Raw genomic sequence first — 21,854 nt, forward strand, 5'->3', positions numbered from 1 at the left:
TGGAAATCGATCTACCAAGGAAATCGAATTTATGGCATTCTCGATATGTTCTCCAAGTGGCCATCGACTTCCTCTTATAATCCTCTGTTGGAGCACCAATGACCAAGAGTAAAACTTATTAGATGGCTAGGATCATCTTGGAATCGATCCATGTGAGTTTCTAGATTATTCTTACCTGACGTAATTAATACTGATTAATTAACCAGTTTTCCTAAGTTTAGACTTAGGAAACATTAAAAAATAGGTTAATAATCTAATTAAGTCATCTTTAGGTGGAATTTCCAGAAACGATTTCTGGGTCTTGGAGATCTCATCTATTCTAGCCTCTCCACCAAATTTCATGGCTAGAACACATTCTATGCTACAAAAACTAACACCCTCTTAGCAAGGAATGTGTTCTAGTGTTGTACACCCTACCACAACACTCTGTCTTTGTATCATCTCAGTTACGTTGCTAATGTTTGGCTACTACTACCCACCAACTACTAAGAACCTCTAATGTTGCATCTGTGCTACTACTGACACTGCCATACTGCTGCCAACACTACAACTACCTCTCATCTGTTGTTGTTGTAATTACAACAACTCCAACTGAAAAGCATCCAAAATACTGAATCAATTATGTTCAGTATGATGCATCTGTCTCCCAAGTCTCTGACTGCTGCTAGCATCTGCATTGCAACTGAAGAATTTGCACTACTGTCAACTCTGCACTGAGCCACCTACTTTGTTGTCAACACTGCACTGCGCTCCTCAACATCTGACTGCTACTAGTATGCAAGTATTACTCTAGTACTGATTGCATCAACTGCCATTGATCCATCCTGTTACTGAATACTGTGGGCCCCTGTAGCAAGGCACTGATCCATGGGGTGGACTCCTCAACGACCCTGCTCAATCTTTGTAGTTCTCTGGGACTACAGTACCAAATCACCCCACCTCACTCCTTGAGGTATATCTGCGAACATTGCGAAGTCTTCCTCCAATCTGGAGGACAACATGTCGATCTCTACAGAAGTGGTCTACCGGTCTTGCTTCTCCGACTTGTCCCCCTTCCTAAGAGGACACTGCATGCTGTAGTGACCAAGCTCACCACACCTGAAGCACTTGAACTTTGACAGGCCCCCCTTCTTTCTTTTCTGGTCCTCTTGCCCTTGACTAGGACCCTTTGATGTGAGGGCCACATTCTCCTCCTCCATCACCACCTTCGATCCGTTGCTACTGCAGCCATTGATGGAGCTCTTTAACAGAGCTCGCCTCAACTCCTGCTGCTGCAAGTCTGACCACATCCTGTCCCATTCTGGTAGCTTTTCTTTGCCCAATATGCTTTGGACAAAAACTTGACACTCCTTAGAGACATTATTCAATGCCAATCGCACTAACTCTGTTCGTTGAGGCACTACCTCAACTGTTGCAAGCTAATCTCGGACCTCCTGAATCCTGGTGAGGAAGGGATCTATGCCTTGCCCCTTTTGCATCCTGATACATCTCAGCTTCTCCTCCAGGAACATGTTTCGTTGCTCAAAAGTGCCCTGATATAGTGTGGCAAGAGCATCCAACATCTCTTTCGCAGTGTCCTTTCCAACTATGTGTGAAACTATATTGTCCCAGACTCCATCCAGGATCAATCGCTTCGCCTTTTCCATTTCCTTCCTATATTCTTTCAACTAATCCACGTCCTAGGGAACTACTACAACATTGTCTATGTAGAGTTTTAGGCCATATTCATCCAACAGAAAGGACATCTTGGCCTTCCAAATGACATAATTTGAGGAACCCTCCAACATATCCTGATCTCTCAGCCCAGCTGTTGCCATCTCTAATCAAGTCAAAAACTCCCTCTTTCCCTCTGCTCGACTGCTACTCTGCTATTTGCACTCCCTTCTGGAATGTGTGGCTCTACTATCTGCTACTGCCATTCTACAATTGGAAATTCAAACTTCTGAGACTCTGAGTTCCTTGAGGAAAACTTTCCCACTGCTGCGTGTGCTTTCCTCTTCCACCCGACGCGGATTCTGCTTTTGCAACCTGCAACAAAACCCTTTGCGTCCAACCAGGAATCTACTTAGTAAAAGTCTGAGTTGTTGTTGCTCCTTCTACCCACTGGAATCACTGATCAGGGAGATTCAAACTTTTTCTTGCTCTTGCACTGAAAAAAAAATCGAACTTCCCCAAGCAATTCGGCCTGCCTGGCAGTGAACCGCACTGCCTCAAGAATTTCGACCTGCTACTCCTTCTGAGCAGCAAAATCCTTTCCTTCGCTTCTGAGCTTTCGAATGATCACTTACGCTCTGATACCATGTGAAAATTCCAATACCGGAATCCTATTGCAGCAACTAGTATTATTTCGTCTCACTGATAAATTAATTATTCAGTTTATTGCTAGGACAACATTGAAATAAAAACACTGCAACCTTCACAAATAACAATTGCGGAAATAAATAGTGCTGGAACTAAGAAAATACTAGCACACACATAAGAATTAACACCATTGCTTTCGGACAAAAGTCCCTAGAAAAACCCAATGTGGGAAAATCGATGTAGCAGATGATGGTTTTATTTCATTATGCAGTAGTGAAAATCTGAGTATAATCTGGATGCTTGAATCTGGCAATCCACATCAAGAAAATTTGGGAATAATTATTGAAGGGAATTACCCTTCCTCCACAATCAATCCCAGCACAACCTGCCATCAAAAAACTCGACCTCCTGAACCCTCTGTGTTAGCCTCCACGCTTCTTTGCGTAGTCTCTATGACGTAAAGCCTCCAACCAGTCTCTGATGAAGTCGTTATGCCTGCCTCATCTGAGGAAATTGTCTCTCTGACACTCTGGAACCTTTGCTCGGCCTCTGGAACTAAGAATGAATTTTTCCTTAGCTAAATCGAACTGCTAATCTGAAGCAATTGTGTGGTCCTCTGCATTGCCTCACTGGGAATAACTCGACCCTCTTGTTGCTGCCTCTCCGAATGTGGAAAAATTCCTCCGGATCACTATCCCTGCCCCTCACTCACTACTACGATCTCTAGCTCTCCGGAAGCTAACTGCTGCTACTCTAGAAATCGATCTGCCAAGGAAATCGAATGTTTGGTGTTTTCTGTTATGTTCTCCAAGTACCCATCGAATTCCTCTTATAATCTTTGTTGGAGCACCAACGACCAAGATTAAAACTTAATTGATGGATAGGATGATCTTGAAATCAATCCGTGTGAATTTCTAGATGATTCTCACCTTGACTTAATTAATATAGATTAATTAACCAATTTTCCTAAGTTTAGACTTAGGAAACATTAAAAAATAGGTTAATAATCTAATTAAATCATCTCTAGGTGGAATTTCCAGAAACGATTTCTGGGACTTGGAGATTTCACGTATTCTAGCCTCTCCACCAAATTTCATGGCTAGAACACATCCGATGCTACAAAAACTAACAGGAAACACTATTAACACCTATGTTTGGTTTTGCTTGCTATAGCAAGCCCAGGTTCCACTATTCCTTTTATTGTACTTCATGCTGCTCATATTAATAAAATGGCTCAGTAGTTTGGTTCATGTTTTTGGTGTTTAATTCTCATGTTTTCATATTTATGAAATTGCAACTTTTATTTAAGTTCATAGTTCTATTATTCATTGTATTTTCCTATTATGAATATTAAATACTTGGAACAAGGACGGGCTTTGACTGTGGTTTTGTTCCCTCACCTTAAATGGGGGGTTAATATTCAATCCTAGTCCCGTGGGATCTCCCCTATTGGCCTATGGCTTTAGGAAGGGTACTACTTCAGAAACTCTGATTTTGGTAGCGTGGTCCCATTTTCCTATTCCACACTTTTCACTCCCCTCTGCACATTACAAGCCCTATTTCATCATTTTCCTTCTCTAGGTCCACAAGGCATTGGCACACCCCCTTCCCTTGTCCACATATCTGGGTCGAGCCATGAAATGTTGTCCCAGAGGTTGATGCAGCTAAAAGAAAGTTAAAAGTATATCATAGCCACAAGCAAGAAACAAAAGAAAGGAATATTATAAAAAGCAAATAATTGTCGGGACATTAAATATAGCACGTGGGAAAAACCAAACATGAGCTCTACCCCTTATCATGGCCATAAACTTAGTTCTTATGGCCCATGAGTGCCCCTACATCATTAAGGAATCCATGCACATCCAACCACTAGTGGGTGATGAACTACCCCACCTTAAGGGGCTAATAATTGCTCTACATCATTCACAACATACCTTCATTTCTTAGAGCCCTACGCAGTAATACAAAGAAAAATCAAAAGGAAAAAGACAAATAAAGAGGGGTGGAAAAACAAAGGTTGGGTAACTCATGTATTCACGATTTCTCCCTCCTACATCTATATTCCCAATATGTGGACATCCCTCATCATTGCTATCCTTATACCCATGGCATCTGGTCTTGAGACCCCTATTTCCCATCCATTTCATTATCATTCACATGTCATTTATTAACGGAAGGATGTACCAGGGACCTGTATTTCCCCTTAGGGGTTAAGAACACCTAATAGGGTCGTCTATTAACTACTCCTACCTAGGGAGGTAACACTATTACGAGATAAAAGCCCCAAATTTGGAAGAAAAGCCCCATATGAAGTCTCAATGTGCCCATGGTCAATAAGCTTGGTTCACTTAAATGCACTAATGAATTATTGTACCTGATGGTGAGGATGTAGCACTAGACATTATTGTTGATTTTTGGGTAGCATCAAATGTGCTTTGGCTCTGAAATTTTGTGGAGGGGCTAGAACACATGATATCTCCAAAACCCAAAAATCGTTTGGAGAAATTCCACCCGGATTGTATTTTATTAAAATAATTAATATTTTTAATGGGGTTCCTAAGTCTGAACTTAGGAAAATTAAAATATTAATGGGTATTAATGAAAATATGGGTGAGAAGCTTCTAAGAGACTAGGATCAAGTCTAATTTAATCTTGACCGTTGATTAGAGATTAGATCACGATCGTTGATTTCTCAACAGGAAAAGTATAAATGGAGGCTTAGGGTTAGTTGGAGATGACAAAGAGAGATTGAGGAAATCGATTTTTTGAGGTGAGAAGTTCTCACGAGGGAAATTGATTGGGGAGATCTTGCAGCTGAGGGGCAATGATAGTTCAGGAATATAGACAGAGAGCCGGAGAGAAGCTTGTCGAGGCAGCGCACTAGCCGGGAGAGCTAACACTAAGCCAGTTTGGGCTCACACAGCGTTGACGCAGAGCCAGGAGGGCCAACGCAGAGGAAGAACTGCCTTCCACGCAGAAAGCCGGGGAGCTGCCGAAAACTGCCTGAACAGTCGAGAAAGATGACATAGTGGGCAAAGGGTTGATGCAGAGCCTCAGAGAGCTCCTCGTAGGGCAAAGCAGTTACTGTGAAGTTGTAGTTGAGGCCAACCAGTTTTGCTGCCGAATCAGCCGAATTATGTCGGGTGAAGTGAGGTAAAACTCACTCAGGTTCTCCGCCATTGTATTTCTCTATCACTGGTTTGCCGGGAGGGAAACCAACATTTGCATTCAGAACTTCTGCTTAATAATAGAAAACCCTCAGCGCCGTTGCACCAGTTTTCCCACATTGGGTTTTTCCGGGGACGTTTAGTCCAAAAATAAGTGTGTCCTTTGCATGGTTGTCTCATTTATTTTTCAATACTTGATCTGTATTGAAGTGTAGGCTGCAGTGTATTTACATTTATATTTTCTGAATATTTCCGAAAATAACTTGTTAAATGAGTAAATCAGTTTTCTGTAGTAGGATTTTTGACTTGTTTGATTCAGAAATTTTCACATTGTATCAGAGCAATTGCAGATCACAGAGGACTGAAGCCATTAGCGAAAGAACAGAAGAAAATTTGTGTGTGAAGGCAGTTGTCCCGAGTGACAATGCAGTTTCTGGCCGAAGAGAGCAGAGGTTGGGTAATGCAGTCACCAAGTGAGGCTCGCACAAAGCCTGCTTCAACCTAATTTTGTGACGTTTCTACAGAGGGCAGCGCAGGGATTGTTGGGCCAGCGCAGAGAATGTTGAGTCTTGATTTTCGAGTTGTCAGTGCTAGAGGTGCAGTGCAGTTTTCATGTAGAGTTGCTGGTGGGGTGCCGATTCTGTTGGTGCAAAATAGTGCCTAGTGGGGCAACATCAAAGTAGAGGGAATCAGTTCCTGAGAAGATTTCTTGCAAAGAAATCTACATCCAGTGCTGAGTAGCAGCAAAGAGAGATCAGAAAGGGGTGGTTCAACAGTGGTTGGTAGAAGGATTTCCGTGAAGGAAATCTAAATTCAGAGGGAGCTTGTTCCTTAGAGGATTTCTAGCGCCAAAGAAATCCAAATACGAGTTTTGGTGGGGCAGCAGTGAAAGAGGGAGAAGAGAACCTGTTTGACACTCATTAGAGCAAAGATGGTAGTTAATGGACTAAGGGATCAGGACATGTTTGATGGAGCATCCAACTTTGTCATCTGGAAGGCCAAGATCCTGGCACTTTTGGACAAGAATCGCATCAAGGATTATGCCTTGAAGACGGTTGTTGTTTCGGTTGATGTTGATCCTCTTAAGAAGTATGAGGAGGCTCAGGAAAAAGCTAAGTGCATGATCTTGGATGGGGTCGAGGATCATGTGATCCCACATATTGTTGAGAAGAGCACAAGAAGGGAAATGTGGGAGGCCTTGACCACCTTGTACGAAGGAACTTTCGTTCAATAGAAGATGTTGCTTGAGAGCTAGTTGAGACAATATCAGATGCAGAAGGAAGAAGAAATCGATCCCTTCCTTCTCAGGTTGCAAGGGATCCGAGACCAACTAACTTTCATAGGGTCTACACCAGATCCTGAATTCATGGTCAGGACTGCCCTGAATGCAGTCACTGAAGACTGAGAAAACCTTTGTCCAGAGCATCTTAGACAAGGCTTCTCTCCCCAGTTGGGAGGAGATGTGGGCAACTCTTTGACAGGAAGAGATCAGACGGTTGACCCAGGCAAGAAGCAGCAACAAAGGGATCAAAGCCAAGAAGGAGGAAGAGGAAGATGCAACTCTCACATCAGCGAGACAACAAGGGCAGCAAAAGAGGAAAAATAAATATATATCCAAATTTAGATGCTTCAAATGTGGAGAACTGGGTCATTTCGCCACCCAGTGACCTCGGAAGAAGGGCAAGGAAGAGAAGTCAGACTCAAAGGCTACTCCAACGCAAGTTGACAAAGAGGGCGATGATGATAATTGCGCCATGACTGCTCATACACCTCTAGAGAAGAGGTGGGGCGATATTGAGCTGTAGTCGGGAGGACTACATAGGGGCGAGATCCTTGAGGTGCCCAAACTCTTGGATCACATATGGCTACAGGAACCCTTAATGACAGTAGCAGAATGACGGGAATCAGTTGGTGCGAGGGATGATGGAGCAATAGTGGTAGAGCTAGAGTGCCAAAGTTTGAAGCAGCGCAGTAGAGTGTTGTAGCAGTGCAAAAGGCATAGAGAAAATACAACAACAACACAGTAGCATCAAAGGGCCAACACAGATTAGTAGCAGAGGTAGCTTTAACATCCAGGGGCATCCAAACTAGCCAACATGTCAGCTTTTGGGTGCAGCAGTTAGCAGTGGCAGTGCTATGGGCAACATGATGCAACATATTAAGAGGGAGCTGCAATACAAATGTAGTAGTGACAGTGGCAGTTTCATGAGTAGCAATACAGATTGCAGCAGTGCAATGGATGAAGGGCAGCAGGCCGAGCATCAGCGGCACAAAGAACCGATGTCGTGGATCAATGTGATACTTCTAATGGGAAGTATTGCTAGAGCACATTCCTCGCTAAGAGGGAGTGTTGATTTTTGGGTAGCATCGGATGTGCTCTAGCTCCGAAATTTTGTGAATGGTCTAGAACACATGAGATCTCCAAGACCCAAAAATCATTTGGAGAAATTCCATCCGAATTGTATTTTATTAAAATAATTAATATTTTTAATGGGGTTCCTAAGTCTAAACTTAGGAAAATTAAAATATTAATGGGTATTAATGAAAATATGGGGGAGAAGCTTCTAAGAGACAAGGATCAAGTCTAATTTAATTTTAGCCATTGATTAGAGATTAGATCACGGTCGTTGATTTCTCAACAGGAAAAGTATAAATGGAGGCTTGGGGTCAGTGGGAGATGACACACAAAGAAATTGAGGAAATCGATTTTCTGAGGTGAGAAGTTCGCAGGAGGGAAATCGATTGGGGAGTTCTTGTAGCTGAGGGGCAGTGATAGTTCGGGAATACAGACAGAGATGCAGAGAGAAGCTTGTGGACGCAGCACAGTAGCTGGGAGATCTGACGCTGGGCCAGTCTGGGCCGATGCAGCCTTGACGCAGAGCTAGGAGGGCTAGCGCAGAGGAAGAACTGCCTTTCGCGCAGAAAGTCGGGGAGCTGCCAGAAATTGTCGGAACAGCCGAGAAAGCTGACGCAGTGGGCAGAAGGGCTAATGCAGAGCCTCAGAGAGCTCCACGCAGGCCCACACAGTTACTGCGAAGTTGTAGCCGGGGCTAGCCAGTTTTGTTGTTGGATCAGCCGGATTTTGTCCGGTGAAGTTAGGTAAAACTCACTCAGGTTATCCACCATTGTTTTTCTCTGTCACTGGTTTGTCGGGAGGGAAACCAACATTTGTATTCAGAACTTTTGCTTAATAATAGAAAAACCTCAGAGCTGTTGCACCGGTTTTCCTGCATTGGGTTTTTCGGAGGACATTTAGTCCAAAAATAAGCGTGTCCTTTGCATGGTTATCTCATTTATTTTTCAGTACTTGATCTGTATAGAAGTGTAGGTTGTAGTGTATTTACATTTATATTTTCTGAATACTTCCGAAAATAACTTGTTAAATGAAGAATACAAGTAGGTGATGTAAATCAGTTTTCTGCAGTAGGATTTCTAACTTGTTCGATTCAGAATTTTTCACAATTATATGTTATTGGCTAGTGGTTTCATCATGGGCTATGCAACTTAGTTGAGCCCTAAGTCCACTAGAGGAGCATATGACATCCTCTTGGGGAAGTGTTGAGATCCATGGGACTCCTGTTACTTGCAGAGCATCATTATTTCACTCCATGGGCACCTACAACACCACAACGGTTTGTTCTTTGCCCAATATTATTCACAAGATGATGCATTTGGAACAGCATGCCCTAGTTGGCTTAGCAATGTACACGTGGTTTGGCAGTTGATTTGAGGTCCAAATGAGGTTTGTCTCACCCTTTGAGATGTAGGAGGGCTAGCACCATTCCTCGAGCCCTCAATGATGAAGCAGATTCATGCTATTCTATCACCAAGAGACCCATGAGACCCAATTTCTACCCCAAACACAAAACTAGGGTCCACTTGATGGTTTGCATGGATGTCTAGGGGCGAAGCCCTACTAGATGATTTATGGAGCCCTCTTGATTCACTTCAGCATAGAGAGAGCTCAATGCATGCCTCCAAGAGGCCCACACAGTGATGGTGCCATCACTTCTGCCCTCTTGTGGGTTTATCTTTATGATTTTTCATTGGCTATGTGGTTGGCTTGTAACCACGATTAGTATTTCCCTCCATTTGACAACTAAGAGAGGCTTCTAGGCTAAAATTAGACTTGATAGATCATGTATAAATAGATGAGAGCTCATTTGAGCTTCTCATCATCATCACACTTCGATTCTATCTCTTGAGAAGAACTTGCACTTGTTTCTTTGGCTATTGGAGAATCTTTTGGATGCATTTTGACATTTGGAGCTAATTCACATTTCTTCTTTGGAGCTATTTCTTGGATCTTGGATGGATATATTGCATGTTATCTTGTAAGTGCCTTATGTTGATGAATTTTTTTCTCTTGAATTTGTTTAATGCATGGAATTGCTATTGCTTCTAGAATGCACTAATTGTGCTATAGTTATTGAAAATTAATTTTGGAAGACTTTCTAGTTGAGTATTACATATGTTATTCAATGTATGGCATGTAACTAATGTTCTTAGTGGAGGAAATTATTCAAACTCTCCATGAAACTCCATTATCTCTTGAAGTGGGTAAAGGCTTAATATTGGTACCTAGGGCATCATTTTTAAGACTCCTTAGAGACGATTTAGCTCATCTTAAGCTTCCTAAGACTGCATATGCCCAAAGAACAAGGCGCTAATCCAAGTCCTTGGTGGTCAAACTCAACTTTTCTCCATAAGTTCTCCTCTCCAAATTTCAGTCCTCTTAAGATAGGACGACTACCTAGGTCTTAGAGTGAATTGCTTAAGAGGAGGTTTGGTGGGATTCTGAGGCATTAGAGGAAATTTTATCCTAAAAGTGCCCATGAAATTTTCATTTACATAATATGTAAGCCAATCAAAATCCTTTAAATTTAAAAAGAAATACATGTAAATATTTTGGAGGTAAAAAGAGAGAGCTACTTGTTTTAATTGTATTTTTGGCTTATCTCCTTATAGGTTTTACTCAAGCTTCAAGTGTAGACACTCATTGGATGCGAATTAAATTTCACATCCAATGAATGTCTACACTTGATATTTGAGTAAACCTATTAAGAAAATAAGCCAAAAATACAACAAAAAAGTAGTTTTCGTCTTTTCCCTCCAAAATTCATAACTCTTGGTTTATTATTTTAACTATTATTTTATTATTTTTCCTTAGGAGGCCACTTTTAGGCTGAAATTCTCTCTAATGGCCTAAACATCAAGCCTACGAACTTGACTACTTGACCTCAAAGTTTGGTGGGCATCCACTTGGATTTTGTCCATAAAATCTCTTGACCCAGGTATTGCCGTAAGAGGGAAACCCTAGCTAGATTTTCCTCAACTTGGAGTCTTCCTTAAGGGTTGTATGAACTTAGTACTTGGTGAAGTATATCATAAGAAGCCCGTTCTTCTCACTGCCTTGATTTTGGAAGTACCTTCATCCACAATAATTCATAAAAATCAAGGTCTTGTGCAATCATTATTAGGTCTCTCATAGAGTGCGAAGTTCCTTTCAAGCCTTATATCACAACTTTTAAGCATTCCTTGAGAGGTCCTCGTGTATCACCTTGCACCTAAAACCCTAGAATATCTATTATAGGTGATCAATATCTTACTGGGACTCCTCCCATCGATGAAAGTTCGTAAAGAGTAGCAGACCTTGGTTGTGGTGACAGTGGGCCATTGTCCCATTGTTAGCACTTATTTTAGCTCTTGTGTTGTAGGGTTTCCCTCTCCAAGGCCTGCTGGTTTTGTGGTAACAGTCCCAAGATATTAAGAAATGAGGTACTTCACATACAAAAAAATGATTATACAAGCACCATTTTGTTATTTCTGAGACTTGAGCTATAATTGCAAAAGTTGAGACACATTTTTCTAACCATTTTTAGATGATATGGCATGTTGCATGACTGTGATATTTACCTTAACTTTAAATTTACTGAAGCCTGGACTGGTTATTTGTCTTTGCATAGTACATTTCAATAGCAACACTTTCAAAATTAATGTATTTTGACACATCCACTAGAAAAATGCCCAATATATTATACATATCCCACATTTTCTCTTTCATCCATTCATGTGTTTCCCATAGCATATAAAATTTACATTGGTGTTCAACTTGAAATAAAGGCAATTATTTTACTACACCAAATTCAATATTGTTAACGCCATCAATATTGATAGAGATCTTGCTTCAATTCTAGCCTATGTTGCAGGAAATGTTGCCCAGGGGTCAGTTTCCGGCTGGAAACAAAACGGAAACCAGGAAACTTGTACCGTACGGCCTGGAAACTCATTTCCGACTATACTGGCATGTTTCACGCTGGGGAAACATGGCCAGTACGTCCGGAAATGAGTTTCCATGCCATACGACGGAGTTTCCACTTAACAATTGTTGTTTTCTTTTATTTTGTTTTTTATTTTTTCGCTTCTATTTTTTTATTGGGCGACTAAAATATCTTCTGGATGCTTCTAGATGCTTCTCTTAAGTTATAAAAAAGACTCTCACCTCATTCTCTCATCACACAATTGAGCAAGTCATTTCTCTTGGAGACAGACGATTTTAGCAAAGGAGAAAAGAAGAAGAGAGCAGTGGTTTCAGCTAGGGTGTTTTCAACAGTGAGCAAAGGAGATTTCAGCAACAAATTTAGAGTGCAGAGTTTCCGGCTACGACATTCTTGGCTTTTGGCTCAACTACAACCATATTTCTCTTGTCTTTTCTGGCATTTTGGGGTAGCTTCAGCTACAGAAATTTAATTTGGGTAAGAAGCATTCATTTTCTTAGCTTTTTCCTACTATTTCTTCAATTTTTCGAGGGTTTGTGCTTCCAAATATATGAAAAACGTTTTTTCTTTACAAATTTGTTTTCTTAATTTTTTTTTTGCAACAATGGCTTCCAACCAAGGTGCAACTGCAAGTTCAAGCCCCAAGGCCAACCCAAGGACTGAATATTATCCTCTTTCGAGGCATGTTCAGAAGCTTCAAAAATGTGGAAGTAGTGGCTCATGGGAATGGTGATGTGTTCTTTGCAGTAATTCGTACAAGGGCTCCTACCCAAGAGTGAAGGAACATCTTTTGCATGGAGGAGGATAGGGGATTGTAGGTTGCACAAAAACAGCAGACCCATTGGCAAGGAGGGCATATCAAAGAGAGCAAGATGAAGCGGATGGAATTAAGAGAAGGCATGATGAGCTTAGTCAAGCTACTCCTCAAGCACCATCTAACATTGAGCCGAAGATTGTAGTTGAAGCAAGGAAGAGGAGAGCCAGTGCCGCTCAACAACATGAACAACCAGCATCCAAAAATAGTAGAGTGGTATCCCCTTCAGTTTAGGATAGCAGAATTGCTAAATTGGTGAATGTGCAAGCGAGAGAAGAAACTGATTTCAAAGTGGCTAGGTGCATCTATGCATGTGGTATCCCATTCAATGTTGTTTGCTCTCCTTACTGGCAAGATATGATAAGGGAAATTAACAAACCTCCTCAAGGGTCAGAACTCAACTTCTCAAAAATGAGAAGGAGCTTGTGGAGGATATCTTATCACCAATTCGTTCTTCCTGGAGTAGCTCTAGGGTTACCATAGTCTCAGATGGATGGACAGATACAAGGCGCAGACCATTGATAAATATCATTGCCACTTCCCGCAAAGGAGCAATGTTTATAAAGGCAGAAGACTGCTTAGGAGAGGCAAAAGATGCACAGTTCATTGTTGATTTTATTATAAAATCTATTGAACAAATAGGGCCTAACAAGGTGGTGCAAGTTATCACGGATAATGCACTAGTTTGCAAAGTTGCAGGTTTAATTATTGAGGGGAGGTATGACCACATCTTTTGGACCAATGTTGCACGAAGCGGGGACGTTTTTTGGAAGCGGGGACGTGGAAGTGTCATTTTCCAAAAATCTAGGAAGCGAAGCGTTTGCGGAAGCGTCTGCTATCTATATATATATATATATTTGCATTTATACTCAAAACAAACATCCCAAATACCAAATTAGTTGTAGAAGACATGAAAACATGCATATTTTTGCATAAATCAAGATAGATATAACATCCATTGTACATTAATGATTAATTATTTGAGCATCAACCATTTAGATGCATCAACCATCTAGAATCTATATTCTTCTCGTCTTGTCTAGCCTTTGCCTCTACCTCGATTTTCTAGGGATATTAGTCAACATTGCCCAATTTTCATCAAACTACCTAATTCAAGACTTAAAATATGGTAGAAAAATCTTAACATGCTTGATTGATGATTTTGACTTGATTGAAAGGTAATTTTTTGCTAAGGGCGTGCCGCATGACAAAGGAGTTCAACAATTAACACCACCAACACTAGAGTACATATAGGGCTTGGTGCTCTTGATTAAATGCTAATCGCATACCTTCATACTTGATATAATCTAATGAAATGCCACAATCCCATTGATCTTGAATTCCTGAAAACTGTTAAGTCTGCTAAATTTTGAATAGGATATGAAATTCTATTTTCTCCATATGAAGTCCAATGAGGCTGGAACCACTCTCAAACATCCTGAGTCATTTCATGGTAATGTTAAAAATTTAAGTAAAATGATGAAAATGAAAAATAAAGGAGAATGTCACTTTTACTTTAAGAATTTAACATTACCATGAGGGAGCATCTGCTATATTTATATTTTTTTTTGTCTTCATTCGTCACCCTAACCCAAGGTGGGCCCACTCCCAACAAGCAAACTCACCTAAAATAAAAAGTAAAAAAAAAATTGGAAAAAAAAGATTTTCTAAACGCTTTTCCGGAAGCGTACGGGAAGCATACGCTTCCTCCTCCGAAGCGCCATGCTTCCGACGCCCGAAGCGCGCTTCGGAAGCGGCAAAAAATTCGGAAGCGGCACTTCTAAATTTCGGAAGCGCGCTTCCGGCCAAGCTTCCTAGGCGCTTCCGTACGGGACGCGCTTCAGGGCTTGGAACTAGGGGGGGCGCTTCGTGCAACATTGTTTTGGACACCCTGCATTGTCCATAATTTGAATCTGATCTTAGAGGAGATCGACAACAAAGTTCCATGGATAAAGGAAATCACAGGGGAAGCATGGGAGATTGTTAAATTCATCACCAACCACCACCAATCTTAGGAAATATTTTGAGAGTACTCTAAATTGGAGTTGTTAAAAGTTGTTGAGACAAGATATGCCTCAAACTTCCTGATGTTGCGCCGCCTTGTTGAGGTTAAACATGCATTAGTTTCTATGGTGGTTAGTTAACTTTGGGTTGAGTGGAGACAAGCAGATTCATAGCGAGGATATATGGTGCGTAGATTGTGCCTTGATGAGGATTGGTGGAGAAAGATATATTCCTTGCTAAAGTTCACAACCCCTGCATTTGAGCTTCTTTGGAATGTTGACATTGACCAACCTTTCTTAGGAGAGGTATATGATGGCATGGATTCCATGGTTGAGAAAACTATGGAAATCATTTCACAAGAGTCTCCACAACTTTTGTTTGTTGATGATCATTTTGTTGATTTAGTCAAGAAAATCATTGTTGATAGGTGGAACAATTTCAAAACTCCATTGCACACTTTAGCAGATGCCTTGAACCCCAAATTTTATGATGAGGAGCTTATTGCTCAAAGCAATGGGAAGAGGAAGGCACCCCATAAAGATAGAGAGGTGGCTAATGGGATGAAAAAATTCCTTACAAGAATATTTCCATCTCATATACACAGGGAGGTAAAGGAAAAATTTGCCAGTTTTGCTGCAGGATTAGATGATTATGTAGATATATCATCTTTGGAGGAGAGAAGCACCATGAATCCAGTTAGGTGGTGGATTTGTCATGAAGCAAATGGTGTACATTTGCAAAACCTTGCCATTCGTGTTCTTTCACAAGTGGCAAGCTCTTCATTGACAGAAAGGAATTGGAGCACCTATGGTTTTATTCATTCTGTGAAGCACAATAGGTTGGACTCACAGAAGGCAGATCATCTTGTTTATGTGCACTCCAACCTTCGCCTTGCATCTCGTAGGGGTCTAGAATACAACAGTCGTCCTTCTAAAGAATGGGATGTGGATCCAGAAAGTCCTGATTTGGATCTCTCTCTTGCTGCCCGGAATATTGAGGTCCAACCTGGAAGTGGAATTGGCCCATCATCTTCTTCAACATCACTATCCATTGTTGAGCATGCTTCTACTTCTAATTTTGATGAGGATTAGTCTTTTGTCTTTATAGTTCTTGCAGCCTCATAGTCTTTATTGTACTTGCAACCTCATATATATAATAAAGGTTGATTTTGAGATTTGGATATATAATAAATGTTGATTTTGGATATTCCGATATTGCTATTTTTATTATGTGATCATTCATGAGTAAATGTGATGTAAATTTAATCATAACGTTTAAACTTTAAATGTAATAAATTATAATGTATCATGTATGCTTTATGATTGCACATAACATTTCTTAAATGTCCTAAATTCTAATATATATATATATATATATATATATATATATATATATATATAGATATATATAGATAGATAGATAGATAGATAGATAACACGTTTCCCCATTTCGAAAATTTGGGGGGGTCACGTTTCGTACCCGTGCCCATTTCGTAAACTCGTTCCCGTTTCCCTATTTCGTGCAACTTAGATTCTAGAAAATTGACAAGCACATAAGATAATTATATGAAGGCCTAAGATTAATATTCATAAATGAGGTACTTCATAGACAACAAAATGATTATACGGGCACCCTTTTGTTGTTTTTGAGACGTAAGTTTTAATTGCAATTGCTAAGGTCTGGACTGCTCATTTGTCTTTGCATAGCACATTTCGAGAGTGGAACTTTCAAAATGATTTCTTTTCACACATCGAGTGGAAAAATGCCCAGGTTTTTGGAGCACTCACAACAATTTCTACGCAAACTCTTTCATGGTAGTAGACCTCAACATAATAAATAGCTAAAATGATATCAAAAGTCAAAGGATCAACAAACAATGCTTCATGGGAAATATTTCAACAATCTACTTGAAATCATGCTACCCTTGACTAGAAGTTATGAGTATTTGTGGGCTCTTTTGTATAGTTCTCTCAACTGATTTAGTGCTACAGATTTTTCTTTTAATTTCCATGCTATTTATTGTAGGGTGACTTCTTGCTCGAATCATATAATGAATATTTGCACAATCCTTATATCATGTAATATCCCTAAGGAAATTTTACAATGATAAACAAAGCATGCATAGTAAAAACACCCACAAAAATCACACACAAATCAGACACCATGAAATAAGCCAAAAATTGCGCTGCTCTGAGCCATTTTATTATCAAAGTATGGGGTTACAATAGATGTTTGGAAAGTGTGCACCTGGGCTTGCCCAAGGCAAGCTAGAAAAGCCCAAGTGATGAAAGCAAGTGCCCCAACTGCTGCGTAGCTGTCCCCTCTATGGCTCTGCACTGAACACCCAAAAAACTGAACTGTTGGCCATGAATAATGGCTTATTTGACCCCCTTCCAGTGCTCAGAAAATTCCAGGAAATTAATTTGAAAATTTATGAATCTAACACATCAAAAACCCCGACTGCAATATCTGGTTTATTATCTCCTACTTTTTCTTTACATTAACAAGTTATTTAATAATATAAACATCGAAATAAACGCAATTGCAGCCTTCACAAATATGCAGATCAACAATTGAAATAAACTGAGACAACACAAGGGACGTCATTATTTTTGGACAATCGTCCCTGGAAAAACCCTATGCGGGAAAACCGGTGCAGCGGATATGAGGGTTGTATTATTATGCAGATTTTTGAATACAACTAGGGTGCTAGAAATGGCTCACCCTTAAGAGATTATCCTCGGTGGTAGTACCTTTCTCCAGAGAAAGATATTCCGACTAATCAACAACTAGATGATTGGCCCCACAGTAACTTAATATTTTAGTTTGCAGATTACTGTGGTGTGATTTTTGAATGGAGCTCGGATTTTCCACAGTGTTCATGTTTTTTAGTCGACGTTTCGAGTCTGAAACTAGACTCATCATCAGGACAAAATGTGAGGAGAAAAGAAGGAAATGTTAGGTATAAATATGAAAACCCAGGATGTGAAGACCAATAGCCGACTCTTTTCCTCATTAATGATTTAATTTATTATTGTCATTTAAGTTTTTTGATTTTACAATTTAATTGTTTTAATAACTACCCTAAATTATTTTTAATTTTTTTATATTAATATTCCAATTTTATATTTTGTCTTATTTTATTATTATGCCTCATAATTAAATTATGGTTTATGCTTATTGATATTAATGATGTTATTCTTAATTGATTAAAAAGAGATTTTATTATTATTGTTATGTAAGTTTATTTATTATGTCTTCTTATAAATTAATTTATTTGTTTTTTAAAATCTCTTTTTGTGATTCTTAGCTTATTTGGTATTATTCTTTATTAGTATTTTAATATTTAATGCTTTTTTGTTTATATCTATTATTTGTTATTGTTAATGTTATTATAATTCTATATTATTATTTTGCTCCTATTATTTATATTATTATTAATGATATTTGCTCTGATCTTAGTTGAAGCTCCTCTATATATACTTATTGTTACTTATTATAATTGATATTTGTTATGATATTTATTAATGCTCTACTATATGTACTTATTAATTTATCTATTGCTTATCTATTATAATATTCCTCAGCTGAACAGCGAAAGCTGCTCCAAGCTATCTTCTGGAACTGCGTCACCCTCCAGGGACTGCGTCACCCTCCTACGGCTCTGCGTCAACTAATCACCTCCCAGTCTGCCTCATAGAATCACCTCAGTGCAGCCTCTTCAGCCCAGCGTCAGCCCTGCAACCCTCTGAGCTGCCTACGTCAACCTTTGCATCAGCTTTACGGCCTTCTACGTCCTCTGTGCTGGCCTTCTTAACCTCTGCGTCAGTCGTCCTTGGCTCAACGCTCTCTCCGTCACTTTCACTGCCTCTCTGCTATGTATTCTCAGCGTCCTGTTGAACTTCCCCTCACTGCAATAGATCACTTGCTCGATTTCCTTAGCAAACCTCACCCCAGAAAATCGAACTGACTGATCAACTTGGTGTGTCTCCAACTGGCCCTCAAGCCTCCTCTTATACTTTTCTTGTTGACAATTCAACGGCCGAGATCAAGTCCCTAATCAATGGCTAAGATTAGATCTGGCTTGATCCTCGTCTCTTAGAACTTTCTCACCCATTTTATATTAATACACATTAATATTTTTATTTTCCTAAGTTTAGACTTAGGCACTCATTAAAAATATTAATTATTTTAATATCTCTTCACCCGGGTGGAATATCTCCAAACGATTTCTGGGTCTTGGAGATCTCATGCGCCTTAGCCATTCGATTTTTCCCTTTCTCCTATGTTGGGCCCTTGCCTTAGCTCGAAAACTTCAAGTGGGGTCCCACAACCTACTTTTCCTAAGTGAAAGTACAAAATATGACAAAATTGGCAAAATTGATATTTCCCCTTAGCAATATTGCTAAGTGGGAATATGACATATCATGTTCTAATAGGATGGAAGGACAACAACCAATAGTATGCATTTAACGTTAGTCTGCAAGCATATTGACCTGTTTATGCCTAATTTGGAGTGAAGCTGCTTATATAATGTGTTTCTTTTGATGTTTTTGTAGATTCTGTTGAGTTATATATCAGCATGGGAGCTTCAGCAGTTGTTTTATCTGATGCCATATTTAACAAAAGCGCAATGTCCATCAGGGATTTTGGTGTAATCAAGAAATTAGCAGCTTTAGCTGCTTTAAAGGGTGCAGCAGCTGTCGAAAGATGGCTGTAGCAATATTTTTGACCTGTCAGGTATTTCTTAGAAGCTCAAAGTATCATGTATAATGTTATCAGCCTAAGCTTATAATCACAGTTAGAACAATCACAAGATTTTGAACTGGTTATTCAGTGAGGCTATGGTAGCGGAATAACTGCTGAAACAGCCAAAACAACTTAACATTAATGGTGGAGGATCTTGATCTTTAGTTCATCCTTGTGAATTTCGATAAAATCACCTCTTTGTGAAAGAGAGTAATTTTGCACAGTATAATATACTAGGAGCATAAAGATTGATTATCCAGGAAGCATATAATGCTGTTTAATGTTAGAACGTAATGACTATTGCTAAACTTATGTAGTAAACTAAGTCAATTCAATTTAAGTAAAAGTAAAATGAAACTTAGAATTAAGTACTGTGAAAAGGTAACTACTTAGTTAAGTGTTTTAAAAACATTCTGTCACCCTTGGGAATTAAGTTGGTTATTTCCAAATACTGTATTTATTATCTTTCTCTGTAATGAACAATATCGTGTATCATACTATCATGTATCTTTCTCTCACACACTCTCTTCTTGTTATTTTACCATGGTATTAGAGAGATTTGAAACTTGGTCCCTATGAAGGCAAAGATTGAAGGATGAAGTCGTACATGAAAATTGTAGCCCGTTGGAGATTGCAAGGGGAAAAGAAACTGTGTATTCAGTGAGAAGAGAGAGGAGCTGACGAAATCCTTTTGTAACAACCTGTCTCGCTACTTGTATATAATTTTATGTAATAATTTGTGCACATGGACTTTGATTAATGTGTCAAGACATAAGAGCTTTGCATTGAAAACAGCATAATGCAAATTGGCAATCATGACTTACATATTCTTAATATGGAGCCCAAGGCTAAGGCTTGACTAGAGAACGATAGGATTTAGACTTTGGTTTATGTCATATTTAAAATTTTATATATTCTATGTACCATGGTGTGATGTCAACATCATACATCATAGCTTATGCAGCATAAGTTATGGTGTACCGTGATGACATCACCACATGGAAAATATAAAATATGAGATAAGCCAAAGTCTAAGTTCAACCATTACTGTTCCATATTAAGAAGATATACAACATGATTATCAATTTGTACTATGATGTTTTCAATACAAGGGCCACATGTCACCTTGGTCAAAGTCCATGTAATATTACATAAAAGTTATATACAAGGTCATTGTTGCCCTTTTAAGGTAACTACCTTAAAAAACGCATTACATGTGGTGTGATGTTGCTGCTTTGATGAGATCCCTGCTTTCCTTCTCAGATTCAGATTTGTCTCTCCACTGCATTCCGTCATAGGCATACTTGTGCTCTTCCACATTGGTTCTACAGTGGTATATTAGTTGGTGCCCAGTACTCTTAATCTCATGTGCTAGCAATTGATACTTCATTTGGTATGATTCTATGTGTGATTTTTTTGCTTAGAAGTGGTGTTGATAGTTTTTGACTTGTCAGAAAAGTACTAACTTTTAACATTCCTAACTAAATATGTTACTATTTAACCTCATCTACCATGGGGGGACATAATCGTATTTGGATAAGTGTGTCTCGACTTAGGCCAAAAGGTACTACTAAGAATCAAGGTGAATAATGTACATGTTGATCCATATATAGCCTACCTGTGTTATAAAATCTTGAAAAGCTTAATATACCTGTTAGCCTACCTGTGTTATAAAATCTTGAAAAGCTTAATATACCTGTTCTATGCTCAAACTAAAGTAGGTGGGGTCCCTAGTGAAAGTATTGCAGATGATTAATTTTAGTATACTTCTATATGGCACATGCTTCTATGTTTCACATGAGCATCTTTGATGGTTTATTATCCTTATTTATGCACATTGTTTCTGTTTTAACGGAATTCAAAAATGTGGCTCTACATTTAGTGATTTATAATGCAAAGTTGGTTCACATGTATAATTTATTACACTTGAAAGGTTGAATAAGGATTTGTAGAACACCTTGATCATATGCATTATAAGACGAGGATTGGAAGAATGTTTGAAGCTGATGACCAAATGATGTGTTTTGTCGTGATAACGAATATTACGAGAAAAATATAAGTTGCTGTATCACTATATGGAATTACCACACACAGATTACGATCACTCTGGAAAAAGGTAAAAGTTTTATATATGAAATTTTGTGGTAAAAATGTTATTACACATGTTCTCGACCTCCAATAAGCATTTGAAAACATCATATCTTAATGTTATGAATCATATTATTAAAGGCATGGTATCATATGATACATTATGCAAGGGTTATGTTATTAACGGCATGGCACACAATTGTTATATATTAAGTCTTGCTTTTGATATGGCAGAAAGGTATGTTTGAATGTCATAACGAATGGTAAGTTGGATGATTCACACCTTTGGTTGGTATTAAAGAGGACTTGGACATGATTATGATCTACGATAAGGTTGGTGTGTATATTTGAAAGGTGGCATATCCATACAATCCATGCATTAACTGAGATAAGAGTGGGGCATTAATGTCTACGAGTTAATAGCTCCCCACTCTTGGAATATGTTAGGGTTGA

General features: G+C 39.2%; 1 protein-coding gene across 7 annotated transcripts in view; it reads left to right on the plus strand.

Moving 5' to 3' along the window:
• Positions 1-20,881, plus strand: part of LOC149239196 (uncharacterized) — a 381,661-nt gene extending 360,780 nt beyond the window's left edge. For 5 of the 7 annotated variants that reach the window (XM_089373345.1, XM_089373344.1, XM_089373343.1 and 2 more), the window contains one exon: positions 19,124-19,681. In XM_089373345.1, the coding sequence (XP_089229471.1) occupies positions 19,124-19,284 (161 nt within the window). In that variant the 3' untranslated portion in view covers positions 19,285-19,681. Of the gene's footprint in view, positions 1-19,123; positions 19,682-19,866 lie in introns of those variants that run through there. The other 2 variants (XM_089373340.1, XM_089373339.1) reach the window with 2 other exon arrangements.
• Positions 20,882-21,854: the final 973 nt, after the last annotated feature.

The sequence above is a fragment of the Pinus tabuliformis genome, chromosome 8 (assembly GCF_031772625.1).
Source record: "Pinus tabuliformis cultivar Carrire ecotype Pingquan chromosome 8, CPIR1, whole genome shotgun sequence".
NCBI lineage: Eukaryota > Viridiplantae > Streptophyta > Pinopsida > Pinales > Pinaceae > Pinus > Pinus tabuliformis.